The sequence below is a fragment of the Cervus elaphus genome, chromosome 28 (assembly GCF_910594005.1).
Source record: "Cervus elaphus chromosome 28, mCerEla1.1, whole genome shotgun sequence".
In the NCBI taxonomy this organism is placed as follows: Eukaryota; Metazoa; Chordata; class Mammalia; order Artiodactyla; family Cervidae; genus Cervus; species Cervus elaphus.
In genome coordinates this window covers 12141261-12164132 of record NC_057842.1, presented here as the reverse complement: position 1 = coordinate 12164132, position 22872 = coordinate 12141261, and the positions used below count along the sequence as shown (strand labels likewise).

General features: G+C 37.8%; 1 protein-coding gene across 1 annotated transcript in view; it reads right to left on the bottom strand.

Moving 5' to 3' along the window:
• Positions 1-22872, bottom strand: part of COL19A1 (collagen type XIX alpha 1 chain) — a 417920-nt gene that overhangs the window by 58610 nt on the left and 336438 nt on the right. The window contains exons 19-33 of the mRNA XM_043890428.1: positions 20635-20670; positions 19556-19591; positions 19413-19466; positions 18545-18598; positions 12940-12993; positions 12210-12299; positions 11403-11447; positions 11220-11297; positions 9618-9653; positions 9457-9510; positions 9303-9356; positions 7920-7961; positions 4838-4942; positions 4696-4749; positions 4405-4458 (exon numbers count right to left, since the gene is read on the bottom strand). Coding sequence (XP_043746363.1) covers positions 4405-4458; positions 4696-4749; positions 4838-4942; positions 7920-7961; positions 9303-9356; positions 9457-9510; positions 9618-9653; positions 11220-11297; positions 11403-11447; positions 12210-12299; positions 12940-12993; positions 18545-18598; positions 19413-19466; positions 19556-19591; positions 20635-20670 — 846 coding nt within the window. The remainder of the gene's footprint in view (positions 1-4404; positions 4459-4695; positions 4750-4837; positions 4943-7919; positions 7962-9302; positions 9357-9456; positions 9511-9617; positions 9654-11219; positions 11298-11402; positions 11448-12209; positions 12300-12939; positions 12994-18544; positions 18599-19412; positions 19467-19555; positions 19592-20634; positions 20671-22872) is intronic.

The following is a 22872-nucleotide window of genomic DNA, read 5'->3' as shown; positions in this document are numbered from 1 at the left end:
ATGTTGAGCTAAAATGCTGCGGCATGCATGGCATCTGTAATGAACATAATTTAATGTGTTTGGTGAGTCATAGAATATTTTTGATGTCACATCTCACATATCCTCACAATCATCAATAGCATCTTTGAGAAGCCAGCACTGTTAAAACATGAAAATACAAATTTCAGAGGAGCAGAATGCCATCAAAGAAACACATTACATGAACGCTTCATTCAACTAGCGGAACAATGGAATCTGCTTTATGATATAATATTTAGTTTAGCTGGCCAGTTCATTTTAAGAAATTTGGCTCATCAGTGAATTTAAATTTGGAATCCTTTAGTGGCTTAAGCGTAAAAGTGAACACAAAGCCTCTCTTGCTCTGTCTCAGATTTGTAGCATCATGCTAGTTACACTGGATACATTTATATATTCAAGGACAAATTGCTAAGATTAACTGATAATTTGTGTAATTAATTTGTTCATCAGATATGTCAGCAGCAGAATATTAAATTTAAATAAGCTCATATTATGAAATATTTCACAGCTATTAAAATCATGTTTCAAAAGCTATTGAATAGTATAGAAAAAGGGAAATTACAAAATGTTACATAGGGTAAGGTCCAAATTATTAAAAAAATTAGAAATGCAGTTCCTGAGAGATGAGACTGATGGAGGCTCACAATGTCTTATCTGGAAACTTTATATCAGATGTGCTTCAGAATACTGAATTTTCAGATTTGCTTTAAAGGAAACACATGTGCTTATATTGATATTACATAATACTCCCAGTGGCATTTAAGGCAGCACCTGCTAATGAACACGCAAATATTTATATTGCAAAACACATGATATTCTCACCAAATGGGTTACATAGATTGGCTCCATTTGACTTCAGGTCAGATTTTTCTGCCGAAGAAATTTAATCCAAACTTGGGAAAAATTTCTCAGGTTTTCAGAGGCATTTGAGCTTTGGAATTGTGGATCCGAGACTGTGGACCACAATAGGACTTTCACCAACAGTCTGAGAAGCACAAATTGGAGTAACTTTTACTCTTTTTAGTGTTTTTGTATATTTCTCAGATTTTCCGTAAGAAACTCAGATGACTTCTCTAATGAGAAAAATATACTTTAAAACATCCATTTATTATCTCAGATAAACATATGATGTATCAAGTTCTATTTTGAATGGTTCCACTTTTTCAGGATTCAATTTTCTTTACTAAGTAATACTTTTATAGTGCCAAATCATTAATTGTTATTGTAAGTTCCCTTATCTTTTACTGTGATGAAATATACATGTGGTACACATTGTACATATCAGATAAAGTGACGATGGTAGAATTGCTACATGGTAAATTGCTACATAGCTATTTAGGGGAGTTCTAGAGGAGCAGGGTTCCGCAGGGTACAGGGTTCACTGCATTAATGGGATCAAGGATCAAGCTCTACGGAATATGTCCATCTAATGCCTAATAGGATCATATATTCCTTCAGGTTTTTCATGTGATAGGAGGTGAAGAAATGCTGGAAGGACTCTTCCTGGGAGTGCTGAAACGCCTCCTATAACCAGAGTCTTGGGTAAAATCGTATGCACACTTGTGTTAAAGAATGTGGATCTAAACTTTCTTCAAGATGGGTTCGTCTTCACTGGCAATGCTCTGTGTGTGTGTGTGTGTGTGTGCGCACGCACTTGTGTATGCATCTGCAGGCAGTACACATTAGCATGCTGTTTTGGCTCTTTTTATTACCCCACCATTAACTTGTTTATGGGGTTATAAGTGAAAAGGAAAAAAAAACCTTCCTTTGGGAATCGACCTCTGAGTATCTAGAGATTATAAATGGTATACCACAAATTGCTTTATCTCAAAATACCCACATTTCCATAAAATACTCTCTATATGTACATGTATAAGATATGTATGTTCTTATATATTCTTCTTTTTGCTACTTTTAGTCTCAAGACTGAATCAGTCTAAAGATGCTGAGTCTTTAGGTAGTCTAATTTATAAGCTTGGGACTCATTAACCTTTGATGACCACATTAAACTTTAAAATAAACCTCAGTCCATAAATAAAAAAATCATTCTCAGCAGTCTTTCTCTGAACAAGCTGAAATTCTGTACTAAGGGTAAAAGTTACTGTGGATGTATAAAGGGCAAGAAGATAATTCTAGAAGACAAGAACATCATTAAAGAAGACAAATACATATTAAAGAGTAAGACAGTAGATTTAGCATACTGTACCAAACTAAAATACAAATTAAAACTTATGGCATAGATAGTCAAGGATCATTAGAACTAAGTTCTTTCCCTGTTCTGATATTTTGATTTTACAATTCATAGCTCAGTTGCTATCAAGAATATTTATTTTTCCATTGCTATAATTTATGGCTGACAATATTCTGCAAGTCCCACAGATCAATTATTGTTCTAAAATACTGTAAAAAAGACCTGCATTCCAAGCGAGAATTCCCTCTGACTATAAGAGGTGAGTCTGTGTTCTATCAGTATCTGCCAATTTGTTACCTTGAGTTGTGAAAGAACATCTGTAACAACTGGACAGAGGACAATATCACTTTTGTTAAAGCCATAACAACAGGCAACTCTTCTCTATAAGTTTCCAAATGGATTATGATCACTATTAAATAACAATCGGGAATTCCTCAAAGAGAGAGTGTGATGTCATTCTGTATTTTTTCCACTAAGTGTAGGGCAGACATCTTAGATCTTGTATAATTAGATATTGGTGGTGGTGGTTTAGTTGCTAAGTCGTGTCCAACTCCTGCGATCCCATGGACTGTTATGTGTGTATTAAAATAGTATAATTTATTGGCCAGTTGGCAATATATATGCTCTTGGGCAAAGTTTCATTCACTTAAACAAGTCAACAAATTAAAATTTCAGGGAGTATTTGAGTCCAAGAAGACAAGATAATATTCAGTACTTCCCATCTGTCTGAGAGGGACAAACTGCATTGACCCATACTTCACAAAAGGCCTAACTGAGTTGTATATTACCTCAGGTTTATTCATAATTTTCATGAGATGTGAAGAAACAATGAAAGACAATCTCCTTATGAACTAGCTGGAATTGAATGTCTAAGAGTCTTGTGCAACATCTGTGTACCCTGTGTTAAAGAATCCACAAGTTGTGCTTAAGGAAAAGCACACTAAAATAGTGGAGGAATTAAGGAGGAGTTCAGTTCACTGCAGAATCAATAAAAGTTAACTTCTAATAAATTTAATTTAGAGTCACTTATAAAAAAACCCGAATTCCAATTATTTCCTGATCTTTTTGCTATTACCTTCTCAATTGCCTTTAAAGCCTACTTCTTGAACCTAGGCAGTTAAAAGCTGTTAGACTATTAAAATCAGATACTGTGCTTATACTTCAGTGCAACTTTCTGTGGAGCATGAAGATGCAAAAGCTCAATAATTCTTCCTTGTTTCGAAAATAAAATGCCTTTACTCTTTTATTTATGGATGAAAATAAATGTTGTATTTCTTTGCTCTTCAATTTTTAACTTGGAAAAAAACAAGCCAAACCTCACTGTTTTCTTGAATAGAATCAATATTAATTAAAAACAATAACACAGTAATTTATAATGTGAAATATATAACTCCAACTCAAAAATAGATCTACTTTATATTGTCATGATTTTCTACACCAACATCAAGGTTAATATATGCCAGATGGCTTACTTACTTTCATTAAGAATTATTAGTATCAAAACTGTTTAAACTAACAACAATTCATCATCCTAATTGGTTTTTCTAAGAGTTAATGTGAATTATGCAGGAAAGAATGCTATCCTGAGATCGGTATGGCAGAGAGTCAGAAAATTATATCACCATCTCAAAAGCACATTTGACTTTGAACCTTAGTGGGAGGGTGGGCAGATGATTAAAACCAGCCAAGGCAGACCCTTTTGATGTGTGTGTGTGTTTTCTCCCCAAGAGTTTGAAAGTTGAGCAGAGATACAGACAAATCAAGGTCGTTGAAATTGAGTCATGTTACAGCAGAGGGCCAGGAAGTTCTATTGAGTTCTGGAGCTGCCCTTATCCCTAGGCTGGTTGCTAACTAGCCCTTCAATTCTATGAGCTCCTTTAGGATTCTTTTCAGTAAGTTTCCTCTTTCCCCTTGCTTTTTTGTCTTGAGAGACCTAGAATTTTTACCTCCTGCATGAAAACATATCAATTAACTGATATGTTAACTTTGTGTTTAAATTTCCTCGTCCCAAAAACTGGACCACTGACAACAAATATCAACATATTATTTAAAATGTGCTAACATTTGGGAAAAAACCCTGTTTTTGTTTTTATTTGTTTAGCATCAGACATGAGCTATAGGAAAACTGATGTCCTTTTGTTGTGTCATGTACGACGGCTCAGCAGGAGGGTTCCATGGTCAGAGGAGTCGTTTACCTCGTCACCTTTCTCCCCAGGCACGCCAGGGTAGCCCCGCTCGCCTTTGCTCCCCTAGAAAGACAATTCATTTAGTTAGTATGCTCAGTCATTTTGTCATCTTTGGAAAAATGAAAATATCCTTCTAAGGACACTTGGGGCTTGCCATTTGGACAGAATTGGGAAACATATAAATGACCTATGCAAATAGCTTTTCCAAGATATTTTTAGAAAAGGTACTGTATTTTCAAATGGGTTTTTTTTTTTTTTTTACCCCAAATTGAAGGTTGCACAGAAAAGAGATTTCCCTACCTTTGGTCCCTCTCTGCCTGGGATTCCTGGAGGACCCCGTGGCCCTAGATCGCCCTAGAAGACAGAGCAGTTGCAGGTAAGAGAAGGCACCATGTGGAACTTCCAGGGTCCCCTGGTCCACACTCAACCCTCCTCTTCTTACCTTCCGGGCTGCAGAATCAAACTTTCCGGGCTCACCAGCACCTGATTCTTCTCCTTTGTTGCTTTTCAGCCCAGGGACACTGGCTTGGCAGTTGCCACAGAAATTCTAATGAGGATAGAGATAAGATCACTTAGAGATTCATCAAAGTAATGTATAAAAGTGAGCTCTGATTGGATTTGAACTTCTATCTGAACCTTTGTGAGAGCTGAATGACAGTCACTGCTATGTCATTCTACAATTTAATCAGTTAGAATGACTACTTTTGGGGGGCCAAAAACTATCTTAAAAGATGAACTCAGTGGACTCCCCTCATTGTCCAGTGGTTAAGACTCCATGCTGCCAATGCAGGGGGTACAGGTTTGATACCTGGTCAGGGAACTAAGATCCCACATGTCTCGTGGTGTGGTCGAAAAAAAAAAAAAGATAAACTCATAATTCAAGGACACAGAGTTCCAAACTCTTGGCAGCATGTTTAAAAAGAGGTGGCAATAAAGTTTGGAATAATCAGCAAGATCACAGAGCTCATACAACCAAGAGCATAAATCCTTAAAAAAGAAAGAAAGAAAGAGAAAGCTGTGAAGAAAGGATTTTTTCCTTCTGAGAGCCCAATCAGTTGGAAACCTATACACAGCTTTCTAACATTTTGTTAGTTGAAGCACTCATGTGGGAAGTAATTACTTGAGTGACTTGGACTTGACTTCTAAGTCATATCCAAGTGCAGATAGGAAATCTAAGTGGAATTACCTTTCCGTCCCCTTCTCTGTAATCTTTAGCTGATCTGGAAAGGCCTGAATTTAGGTGTCTGAGCTCACAAGATAAACTTCTTATCATGTAAAGCTCTACAGAGGCTTATTTTTAAATACATTGTTATAAAAATATGGTCAGGAAAGGCATAAAATAGGGACCACTGAGTGGGGGAAATAGTTTAAATTTAACAACTGACCAAAGGTAGGACAATAGAAGCCTCTACTCTTTCATCCTTTTAACCAAGTGGAAAAATCTTTAAACATGAAGTGGGAACTGAAATTTGCCATTGATGGGAAGTTGACAAGAAAGCCCATGATTATTCAAGTTCAATATTTTGACCCAGTGTATACGAGGACAAGTTTGATTTCTAAACATGTGCTCTGTGGAAGACTAATTTTGTATGGTATTGAAATGATTCTGAGGCAATTTGCCTAAAAAATGCTGGGTTAGAACAATTCTCTTTATGGTGGTCCTTCTTAGTGCTGGAAAACATTAGAAGGAGCTGGAGTGTGCAAAGTTTCCCAAACCAATTTGACCACCAGGATCATTTCATTTAGTTAATGTGCTGGTAAAGAGTTAAGAAACACACACCTAATTGTAGGATGACAACTATTAAATCTGAAAAACTATGAAGGTATCGAGATGCTTGAGGACTTAGGAGAATCAAAAAGCTTTCCATATTCAAAAAGTATAAAGAAGGTGAATTACTGTATCTGTAGACTTTGGCAATAAATAGCAGAATTTCAGAATGGATTATTCAATTGACTTTTTAAAAACTGAAGTATAGTTGATTTACAATGTTGTGTTAATTTTAGGTACATGGCAAAGTGATTCAGGTATATGTAGATATATATCGTTTCAGATTCTTTCCCACTATGCTGCTGCTGCTAAGTTGCTTCAGTCGTGTCCGACTCTGTGCAACCCCATAGACAGCAGCCCACCAGGCTCCTCTGTCCCTCGGATTTTCCAGGCAAGAATACTGGAGTGGGTTGCCATTTCCTTCTCCAGGGCTAAATACTAGGAATATAAAATAAATCACACATACATACATGTAGCCCATGTGAAAGTGAAAGTCGCTCGGTCGTGTCCAATGCTTTGCAACCCCATGGACTATATAGTTCATGGAATTCTCAGGGCCAGACTAGAGTGGGTAGCCTTTCCCTTCTCCAGGGGATCTTCCCAACCCAGGGATCAAACCCAGGTCTCCCGCATTGCAGGTGGTTTCTTTACCAGCTGAGCCACCGGGGAGCCCTGTAGCCCATGTGTGTGTATACAAATATCCTGTCCATTCATACATTGACAGATGCTACGCATGAGGTTCAGTGGAATGTGAAGGGTTCAATCTTAGCATTCCACAAAGAAACAGGCAAACACAAAACCTACATATGTTCCATTATCATCCTGCCCCATCTGTTTTACAAATAAAATAAAGGGAAGTATTACAGAAAACAACGGCAGTGAGATTAATTCCCTAGGAGTCAGATAATAGGTAGAGATTATCTTTATTTAGTAGAGTCATCTACTAAATGAGTAGTGTTAGTAGAGTCACAGGTGTTAGGGTTAATTGTCAGCTTTGGAATTTTGTAATGCACTTTGTAAAATCCCATGACATAAAACTCAGCCTTCAAACTAGCTGTTTCTTGAGCAGCTTTTCCTTCTGGACTGGCCAGGGAAGATACTGTGAGGAGGACTGGGTTTCACAGTGGAGAGCCCGGGGGGTGGTGAGCACCATTAAAAGAAAGCTCACTCCAGGGAGAGAACGGTCCGCTCAGGGTGTTAATGGCACTCTTCCTCTCATAGGTCACCTCAGAACTACCCACTCACCTCAGGACTCATAGCTCACCTCAGAACTACCCACTCACCTCAGGACTCATAGCTCACCTCAGAACTACCCACTCACCTCAGAACTCATAGCTCACTTCAGAACTACCCACTCACCTCAGAACTCATAGGTCACCTCAGAACTCATAGCTCACCTCAGAATTACCCACTCACCTCAGAACTCATAGCTCACCTTAGAACTCATAGCTCACCTTAGAACTCATAGCTCACCTCAGAACTCATAGCTCACCTCAGAACTACCCACTCCTCCCTGCGCCCTGGCCCCCCACCCCTCCACTGTCAACATGAGAGGCCGGTAAAGAAAGAGAGTCAGGGGATTAGTACCAATGGCACAAGACACAGATGGATCCATGTTCCTTTTTCTGTCTGAAAGATGCTCTACCATTTAAAAAAAATGGAATTTTAGTTCAGGCTAACTCAACCTCTGGTAAAGATTTCCTTTCTGATTTTTCCTGGAAATTAGCACACAATTTCTTACATGGCAACAGAATACCTTGAACAAGGCCCCGATGTCTCCCAAGAGAGGAAGTGCAATCTGTGGATAAGGAGAAAAAACCAAATACAGGTATTTAGACATATACAGGCACCACAATACAAACATATAACAAATGTAGATATTTTCCCTCAAAATGCTGGGCAGCTGAGATTTCTCATAAGGCTTCTAAGAGCCTCGCCATTGCCATCATGATGGTTGGCTAACATGAGGCTTCCTATCCAGAAACAAATACAGGACACTAACAGAATTCATAACCATTTTTGAGAAATAGAGAAATACCATTTCTTTACCATGAACACGGAAACACACACATGTCATCGTTTCAATTCTGAGTCATGCCAGGCAACCGTCATGCCAACCTTAACATACTATTGGTTTTAAATTATACATAAAGACAAATCGTTTGTTAAAAGGAAACCACTCCTCTGCCAAGCAAATCATCAGGCTGTTGAGAAATATGGAAAGTACAGGATGTTTGCCTTAAAGCTGTTCCTCATCGAATTAAAAAAGAGCCAATAGGTGGCTTAAGTGATAGGCAAAATAGACAGAGCTTTGGCCTCGTGTCTTAAAATGTCCTTTCAGAGAGACACCATAAACCCTAGTAATGCTTTAGACTCCCAGACAATACACACATGATTCACTACACTGGGGAGTTAAAGGCCAAAATATGTCTCTGCACATAGCTTATGAAGGCATGTAAGGCCTGCATGGTGTGGGAAGCAGAAGGATTTGTGAGACTTAGAACTGAGAGGTTAGATTTGGATTTTATTATACAAAAGTCTTAACACGATGTCATGTACCATATGGCTTCTTAAATTATAACTGCCGATTCTGAGGCTATTTAAAGGGATTTCACAGTCTCTCAAAGCAAAGTTTAACCTAAAATAAAACTTTGGACACATATTTAGTGCCTAAACCCATTTTGAAAGAGCCTACTCAAGGCAGTTTTGTAATTTAATCATTTCAGCATTTTTAAAGCCACAGAATCAATAGATATGTACCATATTGTGGGAAACTTATCCACAAACATTCATTTAGAAAAATGAAATTCATTTAGTCACTAGCATTAGAAAGAACAGAATCTGTGGCTATGTATTTTAACTCAGTTTTCCATGGGATTGAGACATTATATGCCAAGGTTCAACTTGGGGCAAAACTGTACAACTGAATTATGCCTTCAGGAAATAAGTATTCACCACACACACAAAAATGCTGATGTAGCTTGAATTTTTTCCCCTTTAGAAAATAATGGGGATAAACAAAATCACCAAGCAGTCACTGAGCATTCCAATTAGTTTGGACAGCAAAACTTGCTTGGTAGGCTGTTTGGCTTCTGGGTGCATTAAAGATACATAAATCAGGCACAGTCTGTCAACATACCGGGTCACCTGGGGGGCCTGGCAGACCTGGCTTTCCATCTCTCCCTGGAGCTCCCTGAAAACAGAAACATCATGTTCAAACCTTTGCACCGTGGCACAAGAGCAGACTAAAACAGTTGCGGGGGAGAGGGGAAGCAGGTAAAAATTGTCCTTACATCATTCCCTGGGGTCCCTGGAGTTCCTGGCAACCCAGGGAGACCTCGAGGACCCTGCAAAAGGGGGAAAATAGTTACTTACAAGGACAGAACTTTAGTAATTTCCCCCCGGGTCAGCAAAGTAGATTTGCTATGCCAAATAGCTTGGTTAAGTAGCTTACCTGAATCCCTGGCTCTCCAGCTGGTCCTTGGGAGCCCTGAGTAGAAGGAGATTCAGTGATCATAATTCTGCTGGGAATGTCCATAAATTATCCACAAGGGATAAAGGAACAAATACTGTCCTGTACTTAGTGGAGCAGCAGGGCTTGCCACCATGCGCACCCTGAAAACTCTCTGCAAAGCTGGCGAAGAGTTCTGGGTGGCAGGTAGACCCCTGACCAAATGCAGCGCTGGAGGTACCACCGTGACCGTGCCTGGATGCCCGGGACATTCGTCTTGGCCCTGCCATGGTTCCTGCACATCCATGACTGCATAAACATCACATCCGAGTTCTATCTGTCAGACAATGACCGCCCCCAGGTAACCAGCTCAGGCTTCCTTCCTTCCTGCTTTTTACTGTGAGTGCTTTCCCTGAAGAAATTGCCAGAACTGTTTTCAGTGATAGGAGTAGGAAATAAAACTTCAATCAACTATTCTTTCCTATGTTAGAAAGCTGGAATCTGCAGTAACTAAAACATGTTTGAAGATTATCGGTGAACCTAATGATGACAGATCCTTCCTTACTGCATGACTATAGACCTCTGGCGGAAGAAGTGACTGACTACCTGGGTGAGCAATGAGCTGGGGTCCCAGTACCTGACTTCACTACCTGCTTGCTGCCTTCTCTCTTCTTACTTTGAAATAAATATTCATATTATCAAAGTTACTTTTTTGCTTCCTTGCTATTTATTCTGTGTGCTTAAGTTATTTTTGGTTTGTTGGTTTATTATTATTATTTTTTTTGCTTCAACCTCCTTCACTCCCCTAATAATTTCCTAAACTACTTTTTTACTTTGTTTAACCTCCCATCTCCAGTGGTCTTTACCTTCTTGCCCTGGAAAATCAAACAGCAGTCAAACACAGTGCAACCATTCACTATTTACATCTTCTTTTACCTCTCAGGATAATTTTATTTCAAGGCCAATTCCCAAATTAATGTCATCAGAATAACCATCTATCTCACTTTTCTTGTGTAAAAATCTTTTATGTTTTTTCATAGTAAATATAAAATTTTATTTCTTACTGCTATTTAGTCCACAAGCATACATACAATGGTCACTATTGTGCTTATAGCAAAAACCTGTCAAAAACTGGCTATTATCTGTCTTAACTATCACAAAAAATTTCTATGATCTCTTCTCTAAGATAACAGATAGAGATTTTCGATGTCTCATTTATATGCACTCCATTAAAATTAAGTTTTCATTTTATTCTAATTGAAAACAGTAATATAGAATAACCTAATATTGGGGCATTCTCATAATCTTGTAAACATGAGTTTGTACTTTTTAATATATAGAATGGAGGAATAAAGGGTTAAGTCCACGTTTTCTAATTCAAAAATCAGTTATGTGTGATTAGCATCTGTAAGTCAATAAACAGTGGCTACCTTCTGTGTTAGGATGTAACTACAAGGCCCATTAATTCATGCCCTCTGACTAGCATTTTTTTGTATTTCCTCTTCTGACCATTTCACTCTTTTCTATTATTCAGATATGTCACAGGATCTTATTTCACAATAACAGGTCAACCGGGTTTCATGAACTTGATTGAATTTCACTTACAGTTCGGCCAGGAATTCCTATCCCTGGGGGGCCTATATCACCTGGCGAGCCTTGGACACCTGGCAGTCCTCTCTCCCCCTGTGCAACGAGATGCTTCTATTAGTGAGAGGCTTGAGGGACATGAATTTTCAAGGCACATTCTGCAAGTTATTAATTCTTTAAAAATTATCTTTGATATTTTACCTTTGGGCCTCGTGGACCAGGTGCCCCAGGATTTCCATCTAATCCCTAAAAAATAAGAAAATGAGGTGAATATATTTTATTTTTCTAAAAAGTTTACTTACATCTTAGGAGTTATAACTCAAAAATATTTCATTGCTCTTTATCTTTTTTGCATAAACCTTTTTTCTGTAAAAGAATAAGAAAGAGGGAATATAAATTTTACTAGGTTATAAATCTTGTATAGTTACTTTAAAATATAAGATGTTTTCATCTTTAAAATGAGGCATCTGATATTGAGAACTCTTTATTATTATTATATAAAAGGTCAAAGGGGATGAGGGAAAAAAGGCATATGAAATAGGCATATGGGTTAGCAGCTTTCTATGTCCTGGGATTAGCCCTGGCCACAAGGACTTTTTCTTTTTAACTGATGACTGCCTATGGCCATATATGCAGAGCCTCTAGAAAGGAAATTTCAAGCAGTTTGTTTGTTTTAACATTGTCCAAGGAAGGTTCATGTTTTAAAACTAACATACCTTACTAGGCTTCTTAGATCCCTAAAGAAGATTCGGGGGGTGGGGTGGGGCTATAAATCTTCCAAAATTGTATGTAAAATGGTGCGTATATGTGCATTGTCTTCAGAAGAGAGACCTTTGTTTGTATCAAATTTCCAAAAGGATTAGAACTCTGATCTAAAGAATAACATGAATGCTTCTTTTTTTCTGTAGACCTAAACTTATTCCTATACTTGTGATCAGAAACAGGGAGTACAAAAACAGTGATTAATCAGCTTTCAAAGGAAATATTAGTAAAAGTGTTGCTACTTACTGGTTCCCCTGGCAGGCTTTTTCCTGGAGGACCAACCTCACCTTTTGGACCTGGAAGGCCTGGAGGACCTGTAATCCCACCTGGGTCTCCCTGAGGAAACAAGGTAAGATTCTCACTTCACAGCTCAGGTTCACGGTGGGTGATGTGGCAGCAACAGCTTCCATATTTTAAATTGTCATCAAGTCAGTCACACTGCATTCGCTCATTCACTCATTTCACAATGTACACTGAGCACCCAATCCACACAGACACTGCTCTCCTAAGTGCATCTGGATCTTGTGGAGAGCTATGTTAGAAAAAAGTATGGTCTCCTGAAATGTATGTAAGTGAATAGACAGATGCACAGAAGGGAAAATCTATTCTTCATATAATTTTTACATTTTCTTTAAGTTATTCTCAAGTAATGGTTCAATATTAATATACTAGTTTCTTGTAGACATCAAGAAATGTGCCACAAGATTGAGACTTCTTAGGTCTATACCTATAGCTGAGCATAAAGCAGACTTTTCAAGTTCTGAGATCTTCATCTCCACAGCAGTTCATTCTGTCGCATTGTGTACAGTGAACAACTCCAGAGAAACCATTCTGCACAGTCCATGTGAACATCTATCCCCTGTGCAGCCCCAGCCGCCATGTCCCGTCCATGTTCACTCCTCAAAGCCCTTATGATCCTGTCTCATACTCTTCCTCAGCTACTTAACATACAAAGGGAGTGAAACAGAAGCTATACCTTTTCTCCTTTAATGCCTTGCTTGCCTGGGATACCGTGTTCTCCGGGTAACCCCTAGAAAATTCAGAATTAAGGGCAAGAGCAATTAGAACATTTCTTATTGTAAAAACATTTCTATCTCTGAGTCTTTGTCAGGAGAACTAAATTTTAACATATGGGAATGTACTGATTTCGATCTCTTGGAGAGAGAAAAACATTAATGAAAGTATGTGGCTTATTGTTTCAAGTGAGGAAACCTGGATATAATGGAAAAAAATCTAAATAAGGGAGAACTTAACCAAATGCCCATCCATATTACTGCCCCAAATGGGATAAACAGAAAATATACTTCTACTTCAACTTGGCGGCAGAGGCATTTTATCTTTTTATTTTGTTCTCTTTATTAGCCTAGTCCCTGTCATGTAACCTCATTTCTTATATATCCTGTGGTTCTGCCTGTGCCACCAGCATTTTGTTCTTTTTTGTAAGATCTCTCCATTAGGCTCACCTGCAGTGGTTCACCAAATGGCTTGGGGCACAACAAAAATGTTTTGCTCCGTGAACTGAATGTTCAAAGTAGCAAATGACCAAATGTGCTGAGGGATGAAACCCTGGAGGCTCAGTCTGGGAACATTGATAATAGAGCAAGATGTCAAGGGGTTGCTGCCAAAATAATGGGAAAAGGAGAGATTCTAACAGTTTCATGGAGCATAATCAAATTGTCAGACACAGGTCAGTGTCCAAGAAGCATCTTCCTTGTTTTGCTCAAGTGAGGACTGATGGAGAGGTTTTGACTCCCAAGATGTCAGAAGGCCAGGAACTTGTCCAAGGGACACAAGGCTGACATTAGGAAAAGGATAGAAAATGAACGTTCTCTAGGCTAAATCACATGCTAGGCCACAACACAAGTCCTAATAAATATAAGAGAGTAGAAATTGTATCAAGCATTGTTTCTAACCAAAATGGTATGAAATTAGAAATCAATTACAGGAATAAAAATGGGATAAACACAAAAACATGGAGACTAAACAACATGCTACTAAAAAACCAGTATGAAAATGAAGAAATCAAAGGAAAATCAGAAAACACATCAAGACAAATAAAAATGGAAGCACTGCTTTCCCACATCTATGGGGTACAGCAAAAGCAGTTCTAAGAGGAAAGTTTGTAGTGACACAAGCTAACTTGAGAAACAAGAAAAAAATCTCAGATAAAAAAACCGAACCTACCAACTGAAGGAATTAGAAAAAGAAGAACAAGCAAAATCAAAAGTGTGCAGAAGGAAATAACAAAGATCAGAGAGGAAATAAATGAAATAAAGACCAAAAACCACCAAACAATAGAAAAGATCAATAAAACAAACATCTATATTTCTTGAAAAGATAAACAAAAGTGGTAAACTTTTCATGAGAGTTCATCAAGAAAAAGTGAGAGGACACACATAAACAAAATAAGAAATGAAAGATGAGAAATAACAACCATTACCATGAAGACAGAAAAAAGTAATAAAAGAACACTACTGTTATATGCCAACAAATTGGACAACCTAGAAGAAGTAGACAAGTTTGCAGAAACATAAAATCTCCCAACACTGAATCAGGAAGTAATAGACAATCTGAACAGGCTGGTCACTGTGGTGAAATTGAGTTTATAATAATAATTATAAAATTACAGAAAGTAAATAACTGGAACTGGACTGCTTCACAGGTGATTTCTACCAAACATATAATGAAGAGCTAATGCCTATCCTTCAAGATTACTAACAACTAAAGGGGAAGAAACACTCCCAAATTCATTCTATGAGGCCACTGCTACTCTGATACCAAAACCACACCAAAAAAGAAAGTTACAGTCCAATACCACTGATGAAGGACTTCCGTGGTGGCTCAGTAGTAGAGAATCTGCTTGTCAAGCATAAGACACAAGTTTGGTCCTTGGGTTGGGAAGATCCCCTGGAGAAGGAGATGACAATGCACACCAGTACTCTTGTCTGGGAAATCCCAAGGACAGAGGAGCCTGTCAAGTTACAGTCTATGGGGTCTCAAAAGAGTTAGATATGACTTAGGGACTAAATAACCAACAACACCTCTGATGAATACAGATGTGAAAATCCTCAACAAGGTATTAGTGGCAAACTGAATTCAATAATATATAAAAGTAATCACATAGCATGATCAAATGGGATTTATTCCAGGAATCCAAGGATGTTTCAATATCCATGAAGCAATCAATGTGATATACCACATTTACAAAAGAAATGATAAAAATCATGATAATCTCAAAAGGTGCAGAAAAAGCATACATCCACTCATGATAAATGCTCATCCAAGTTGGTATAGAGGGAACATATCTCAATATTATAAACACCATTTATAACAAACTCAAAGCTAACATCATATTCAGTGGTGAAAAGCTTGAAAACTTTTCTTCTAAAATCAGGAAGAAAACATGTACACCCACTCTCATCACTTCTACTTAACATAGTATTGGAAGTCCTAGCCATAGCACTTAGAAAAGGAAAAGAAATAAAAGGCATCCAAATTGCTGTGATTTACATCAGTGTTCTGCTTGATTTCCTCTAAGAGTTTTGTAGTTTCTGGTTTTACAAGAAGGTGGAGTGCTGAAGAATTGATACGTTCAAACCGTGGTGCTGGTGTAGACTCCTGAGAGTCCACTGGACAACAAGAAGACCAACCAGTCAATCTAAAGGGAAATCAACTCTGAATACTCATTAGAAGGACTGATGCTGAAGTTGAAACTCCAGTATTTTGGTCATCTGATGCAAACAGCTCACTCATTGGAAAAGTCCCTGACGCTGGGAAAGACTGAGGACAGAAGGAAAAGAAGGCATCAGAGGATGAGATGGCTGAATGGCATCACTGATGCAATGGACATGAACTTGGGTAAACTTTGGGAATGGTGAGGGACAGAGAGGCCTGGTGTGCTGCAATCCGTGGGGTCACAAAGAGTCAAACATGACTGGGTGACTGAACAATGGCAATCTTTTCTCCATTTTAAGGGCATCCAAATTGGAAAGAAATAACTAAAACTGTCACTATTTGCAGATGACATATTATATATAGAAAACCCTAAAGTCTCCACCAAAAGAACTATTAGAACTAATAAATGAATTCAGTAAAGCTGCAAGATATGAGGTTAATATACAGAAATCTGTTGCTTTTCTATATATTAATAATAAACCATCCAAAAGAGAAAGCAAGAAAACAGTTCCATTTAAAACTGAATGAAAAAGAATAAAATATCTAGAAAAAACTTTACCAATGAGGTGAAAAAACTATACTCTAAAAACTATAAAGCACTGATGAAGAAAACCAAATAAGATATAAAGAAATGGAAAAATACTCTGTGTTCATGGATTGGGAGAATTAATACAGTTAAAACATCCATACAATCCAAAGCAATCTACTGATTTAATGCAATTCCTATCAAGGTAACCAAGATATTTTTCACAGAACTAGGATAAATAATCCTAAAATTAATATGGAAGCACAAAAGATCCCTAATGCCAAAGCAATCTTGAGAAAGAAAAACAAAGTTGGAAATACCATACTCTCTGACTTCAGACTATACTACAAAGCCACAGTAATCAAAACAGTATGGTACTGGCACAGAAACAGACACACAGCTTAATGTGACAGGATGGATAGCTCAGAGACAAGCCAAATAATGGTCACTTAACTTATGACAAAGGAGGCAAGAATACACAGTAAAGGAAAGACAGCATTTTCAACAAGTGGGAAAACGGAACAGCTACATATAAAAGAATAAGTTAGAACACTTTCTCAAACTATATACAAAAATAAACTCAAGCTTAATTAAAGCCTCAAAGATAAGACCTGAAATCATAGAGCTCCTAAAAGAAAAAATAGGCAGAACACTCTTTGACATAAATTTTAGCAATATATTTGAATCTGTCTCCTAAGGCAAAGGAAACAAAAGCAAAAATAAACAAACAGGGCCTAATTAAACTTAAAAGTTTTTGCATGGTAAAGGAAACCACGGACAAAATGAAAAGACAGCCTACTGAATGGAAAAGAATATCTGCAAATGATATGGCTGATAAGAGGTTACAACTCAATATTAAGAAAAACAACCTGCTTAAAAAACGAGCAGAAGACCAGAATAGACATTTTTCCAAAAAGACATACAGATGGCCAACAGGCACATGAAAAGATGCTCCATACTGCTAATCATCTAGAGAAATGCATATCAAAACCACAGTAAGGTATTACTTCACACCCATCAGAATTGCTATCACCAAAAATTCCGCAAATAACAAATGTTTGAAAGGATGTTGCAAAAAGGGAACCTGAATACAATGCTGGTAGGAATGAAAATTGGTACAGCCACTAGAGAAATCATGATTGAGGTTACTCAAAATCTTAAAAGAGAATCACCTAATGACTCAGCAACCCCACTCTTGGTTATATATTCAAACGAAATGAAAACAGTAATTCAAAAAGATACATGCACCTCAGTGTTCCTAGGAGCATTATTTACAATTGCCAAGATATGGGAGAAACCTGTGTCCATCAACAGATAACTGGATAAGAAGATATCATATATATATACATACATATATATATATATATATATATATATATATATATATATATAGTGGAATGCTACTTGATCATAGAAATGAAAGAAATTTTGCCATTTGCAATAGTGTTGATGGACCTAGAGAGTATTGTGCTTTAGGAAATGTCAAAGACAAATATTGCATGTTATCACTATATGTGGAATATAAAAATAAAATGTGGAATAAAATAATAAAATAAAAATAGTTCCACATAAAAATAATATGTGGAATATAAAAGTAAAATATAAAAAATAAAATGAATGACTATAACCATATGTAACAGACTCACACATATAGAGAACAAACTAGTTACCAGTGGGAGAAAGGGAAGGGGGGAGATAGACAAAAGGGATTAAGAAATACAGACTATTGTGTGTTAGAATAAAAAAGCAAGAAGGGTATATTGTACAACACAGGGAATTTAGCCATTATTTTGCAGTCACTTTAAATGGTATATAATCTATAAAAATACTGAATTATTATGATGTACACCTGAAACTAATACTGTAAATCAAGTATAATCCAGTAAAAAGAGAAAAACAGTGCATTTAAGGGGTGTGAGGATATATATGTGTGTGTGTGTGTGAGAGAGAGAGAGAGAGAGGGAACTGTGAGTCCAGTAAAGCTAGGCTATAATGCACCTGAGGACCTTTTTATAATTGCACTATAGAAGTATTTTCAGCCAAAAGATCTGCCCCCTTTTTGGAGACTTCTGCAAGAATACAACAATAGAAGCTTAGGAAATGTCTTTCTTGAATGGAGAATTTAATGAAAAGTCATGTATAATGATGTATAGTGGAAATGTTAACCTGGGTTTTAAAGACTGATTTGTTAGGTTAATAATATTCAAAAGGATCTCACATAACTAAATGGAGACATGAGCCTTCTCAACAGCCTCTGACAATAGGTGTGATCAGTTTCAGTGGTAGAGATGACCCCTGCTCTTGGAAAATGCAGTATAACTCATCTGCATGAACAGATGCTGACATTCTCTAAAATGACACATGCATCTACTATACATACAATATCTCCTGGTGGTCCTCTGGGTCCCACAGAGCCTGCAGGTCCTTGCTGACCCTAAAATAGAAGGAGACATATACTTTAATTGTGCTAAAAATAGAGTCTACCTGAATATACATAAAAAGTGGTGTGACCTGTATCTATAGAAAAGTATCCAGGCTTCACTGAAATGTGCTTTGGGCTTACAGTTTCAAGACATTGTCACTTAAATGAGTCTGTTCTCATGCGGGTTTGATGCTTGGGTTGGGAAGATTCCCCTGGAGGAGGAAATGGCAATCCTTTCCGGTATTCTTGCCTGGAAAATCCATGGACAGAGGAGCCTGGCGGGCTACAGCCCATGGGGTCTCAAAGAGCCGGACACGGCTTAGCAATGAGCATATGTGCTTGTTCTCACGAGTAGATGAGGTCTGGGTAACTCGCCGTACACACGGGTGGGGGCACATTACACCAATCCTTGTGCCTCCTAGCAGTGGGCCTCCTTTGGGACAGTCCTATAGAATCCCTTGTGGGAAACTCAAGCGCCTGTGGGCTGCAGAATTTGGGCTTAGGAAATTAAATCCTGCTCTCTTTAAGGAAACAGGGTCATAGATGTGACTCGTATTTTTTACTCTTAAAGCTTTCAGAGATGCTATTGTGCATACAGTCTGAAAAGTACTTGAAGATCCTATTGTGACCCAAAAGACAGAGGTACCACATGTGTAACGGTACGGGAGTGTACCAACACAGGGGTCAGTACGGGAGTGCGTCTGTGGGGGAATCGCTATGAAAACATGATAAAGTCCCTGACATTTGTGATGAAAGTGAGTGGTACATCAGAGCTCTTTGTTTTACACAGAAATGGCTATACCTTCAAAACAACTTTCACATGTACCTTTAGTCCTGGGCTTCCAGTTACACCAGGTGGACCAGGATCTCCAGGCTCGCCCTAAACATATGGGTGGGAAAGAAATGGTTACTTTAATTTTCACAATCTCAATATGTTGGAGATGCAAGAGAAGGCTGTCAGGGGATTACCTTTATTCCTTGTGATCCTGTTATTCCAGGTTCTCCCTGTAAATGAAATAATCACCATCCATGTGTTTAAATTCAGATGGAGGACAGGGTCTCTAATGCTACAATTCATTTACACTTTCATTAGCTGACATGCAATAAAAGAGGAAATTACGGAGACATGATGAAGTCAAGAAGGGTTCATCCTAAAACATGATTTAAAATAATAATTGCTAATAAACAATAATTTCTTATTTTTCTTTCTTCTCTGTAACAGTTCTTCCCCAATCTCACTTCTGACACTGAAATCATCATGGTACATTAGCAGTCACTGTGTCCTCTACTCAATTGACAGTTATGGTTTGTCACCAGCTAATCCTACAGTTCAGAGAAATAAAACTTCAGATAAGGGTGAAAAAGAAAGAGTAGAATTTAAGTTGATATGTCATGGAGGTTCTACTATCAGGCGTATGTATTTAATGAAACAAACAAACAAAAAATTAAGGTTATACAAAAGAGTACAAAGTTAGCCACAAAGAGTTCACTTTAATTAAATTATTTCCCATGACTTAATCACTGAACCTTTTTTTTTTTTCTTTTGGCTGTTCCACAGGATCTTATTTCCCAGAGTAGAGATCAAACCTGCACTCCCTGGACTGGAAGCTTGGAGTCTTAACCATTGGACCACCAAAGTGGATCTATCATTGAGCCTTTTGATAAAACCATCCTGTTTGGTAAATCCAATTTATAGCATTAACAAAAATTTTGGAAAAACTGTATCTTACACAATAATTTTGTACTTTAAATATCCTTGGTGAATATCTTTCATTACATTCATGTCCAATCACAAACAGTAATGTGTTACAGAAAATAAACACTATCTGAATTACATGTTGAAGTATTATCACATGATAAAACTTAACAAGGTTTAAAATTTCATACTTATCAAAATAAAAGAGTCAAAATTCACAGAGGAAAAAGAACAATGCTCAGGGAGCTTATCTTATCAAATCTATTAGGCTCTAAAGTAAACATGATAGAAATCAGACAGGAAGAAATCAATGAAATAGAAAACCCAAGATAGTGATAAAACATCTACTTACTTTATCTCCCTTTTCACCTTTTGTAAAGGGTTCCCCCTAAGAAAATGCATAGAGAAAGAATCAACTATAAACACTTTAAAAAATAACCTCTCCAAACCTGGATATGAACAAATCCTGCAGGTCAAACTCAGACCTCCGCTGCAAACATGTAATGACCCAGAATGTCACACTGTCTGCCTGTGCAGCTTAGAAGAACAATATGCACCTGAATTAGAAAACCCTTTAATATTCCCAAATGAACAGTAACTTAATCATCTTAATATTATTTTGAGAATCCTGAGTGCTTAACAAATTAGAATGTGGTCCAAGGCCAAAGCTTCCTTTGGTGTGGTTCAAAGAGAAGATGGTCACACACACACACACACACACACACACACACATCCAAACAGAAGCAGACTGAATGTGAAGATAATTAAGTGATAAGTGGAAGGACATTCATTTGAATTCTTCCAGTTACTTAAGTTGGTGCTTAAAAAATATAGCCAGAGTTCTAAATTAGTGTTTAAAATTATAAAGTCATTACTGTAAAAATACATACTAATTTTCACTTTCCTTTTAATGAAAATGACATGAAGGGGTTAATTATTGGGTGAATAACAGTACAAGTCTGTGGAACTGATACTAGTTCTTGTTGCTGGGTTTAGGCTTGAAGGTTCTGGTGGGAGTCAAAGCTTTGAAGGAATGCATCTTATTATGCAACACGTTCCCCATGGTCACTGTGTTACTAACAACACAACCCCTCCTCAACACACACACACAGAGATGGGGAGGCTTCCCTATATTAGCTTCTGTTCTTGAAGGTACATATTGTGGTGTCATTTAACCTTCACTATCCTGCTGTGAGGGAGATATTGTCCCACTACCAGAATGAGAAGAGATTCAGAAAGGTTCTGAGTAACCCTAAGTTATTAATGTTTTTCCTAAAGCAGCATTCACCCACTGTATGTTCCCTGTTCCCTTGTTTATCTTGCCAACAAAATCTGTGAATGAAGACATATAATTCACCTTGATTATCATAGCATCTCTGGGGTACACTTCTGCTGTCCAATGAAATTTATTAAATTAGGGAATTTAAAGTTTTACAGATAATAATTGCTGACATTTATCGAATTCTTACAATGTATTAAACCCTGTTCTAATCACATTATATACATTAATACAATTAACCTCTTGGGTCAACAGGATAGTTACTATTAGTACATTCATTTACAGAGGGGGAACTGAGGCACAGGGAAGTGAATTCATTTCTCCAAGGTCACAAAGCCAGTAAGAAGTCATTGAGGATCTAAACCCAGGCAGCCTGGCTTCAATATCAGACTTTGCTTACTCAGTCTGTTTGATTTTATTTGTAATTTAATTGCTTTATTGTGTGAATTGAGTGAATGGATAATAAGACGGAAACCATACATTTTGAAACATTTTATTTCGCATCTGAAAGTCAAGGGAAAGGCTGAGGACCACTATTCGAGGCAGTGCTGCTCTCAAAGGTCCTGGTAAAGATTTGACCTTCAGATCACCATAAGGCGGTGAGTGGTTACTGAAAAAACTTCATACCTCATGACCCGGGGACTTCCGGGGGCCCTGTCTTCTCCCCCATGTCTCCAACCTCCCTGGAGTTACGTGGGGCAAGCTGCTGATTCTGACTGTGAAATGTGTGCAGCAGGGGTGCGGGGCACTTGAAGGCTGAGGCGTGCGGAGACCATTCACCACGCTCCAGTCCTCTGTCCTGGCAGTGGCGGTTGAGAAGTTTGTGCCTATCAGAGGGCATAGCTCCCTGGTGCTTACCAGCCTGCTGACTGGTTACTGAGGGTCGTGTGGAGCAGGACACCCACTCCCCACCAACCACACTGGCTGGGCAGTATGAGCAAGAGGAAGCTTTTCTTGGGGTGAAACCACAGAAATTTTAGGGTTAATTTGTTACTTAGCATAACCTACCTACTCTGACTAATATGGCCCCATATCTAGCCAACATGATTAAATCTCTTATTGAATAGTTTCTATATATTTGATACATAGAGAGTTTTATTTATATTCTTGCATTTCAGTCTTAATTCTAAAAATCAATTCAATTTTTAAGATAGGAGATGAAGTTAATGAGATGTGAGCAATGGGCTGCATTGCTTTTGAAACTGCTTGTTTCTGATTATATTACATTACTTATGTCACTGATTATTTAGAACCTCTGCCAAGCCACAGTGACTAAAGTAACTTCTAGTTGGGGGAGAAAAAGCAAAACCA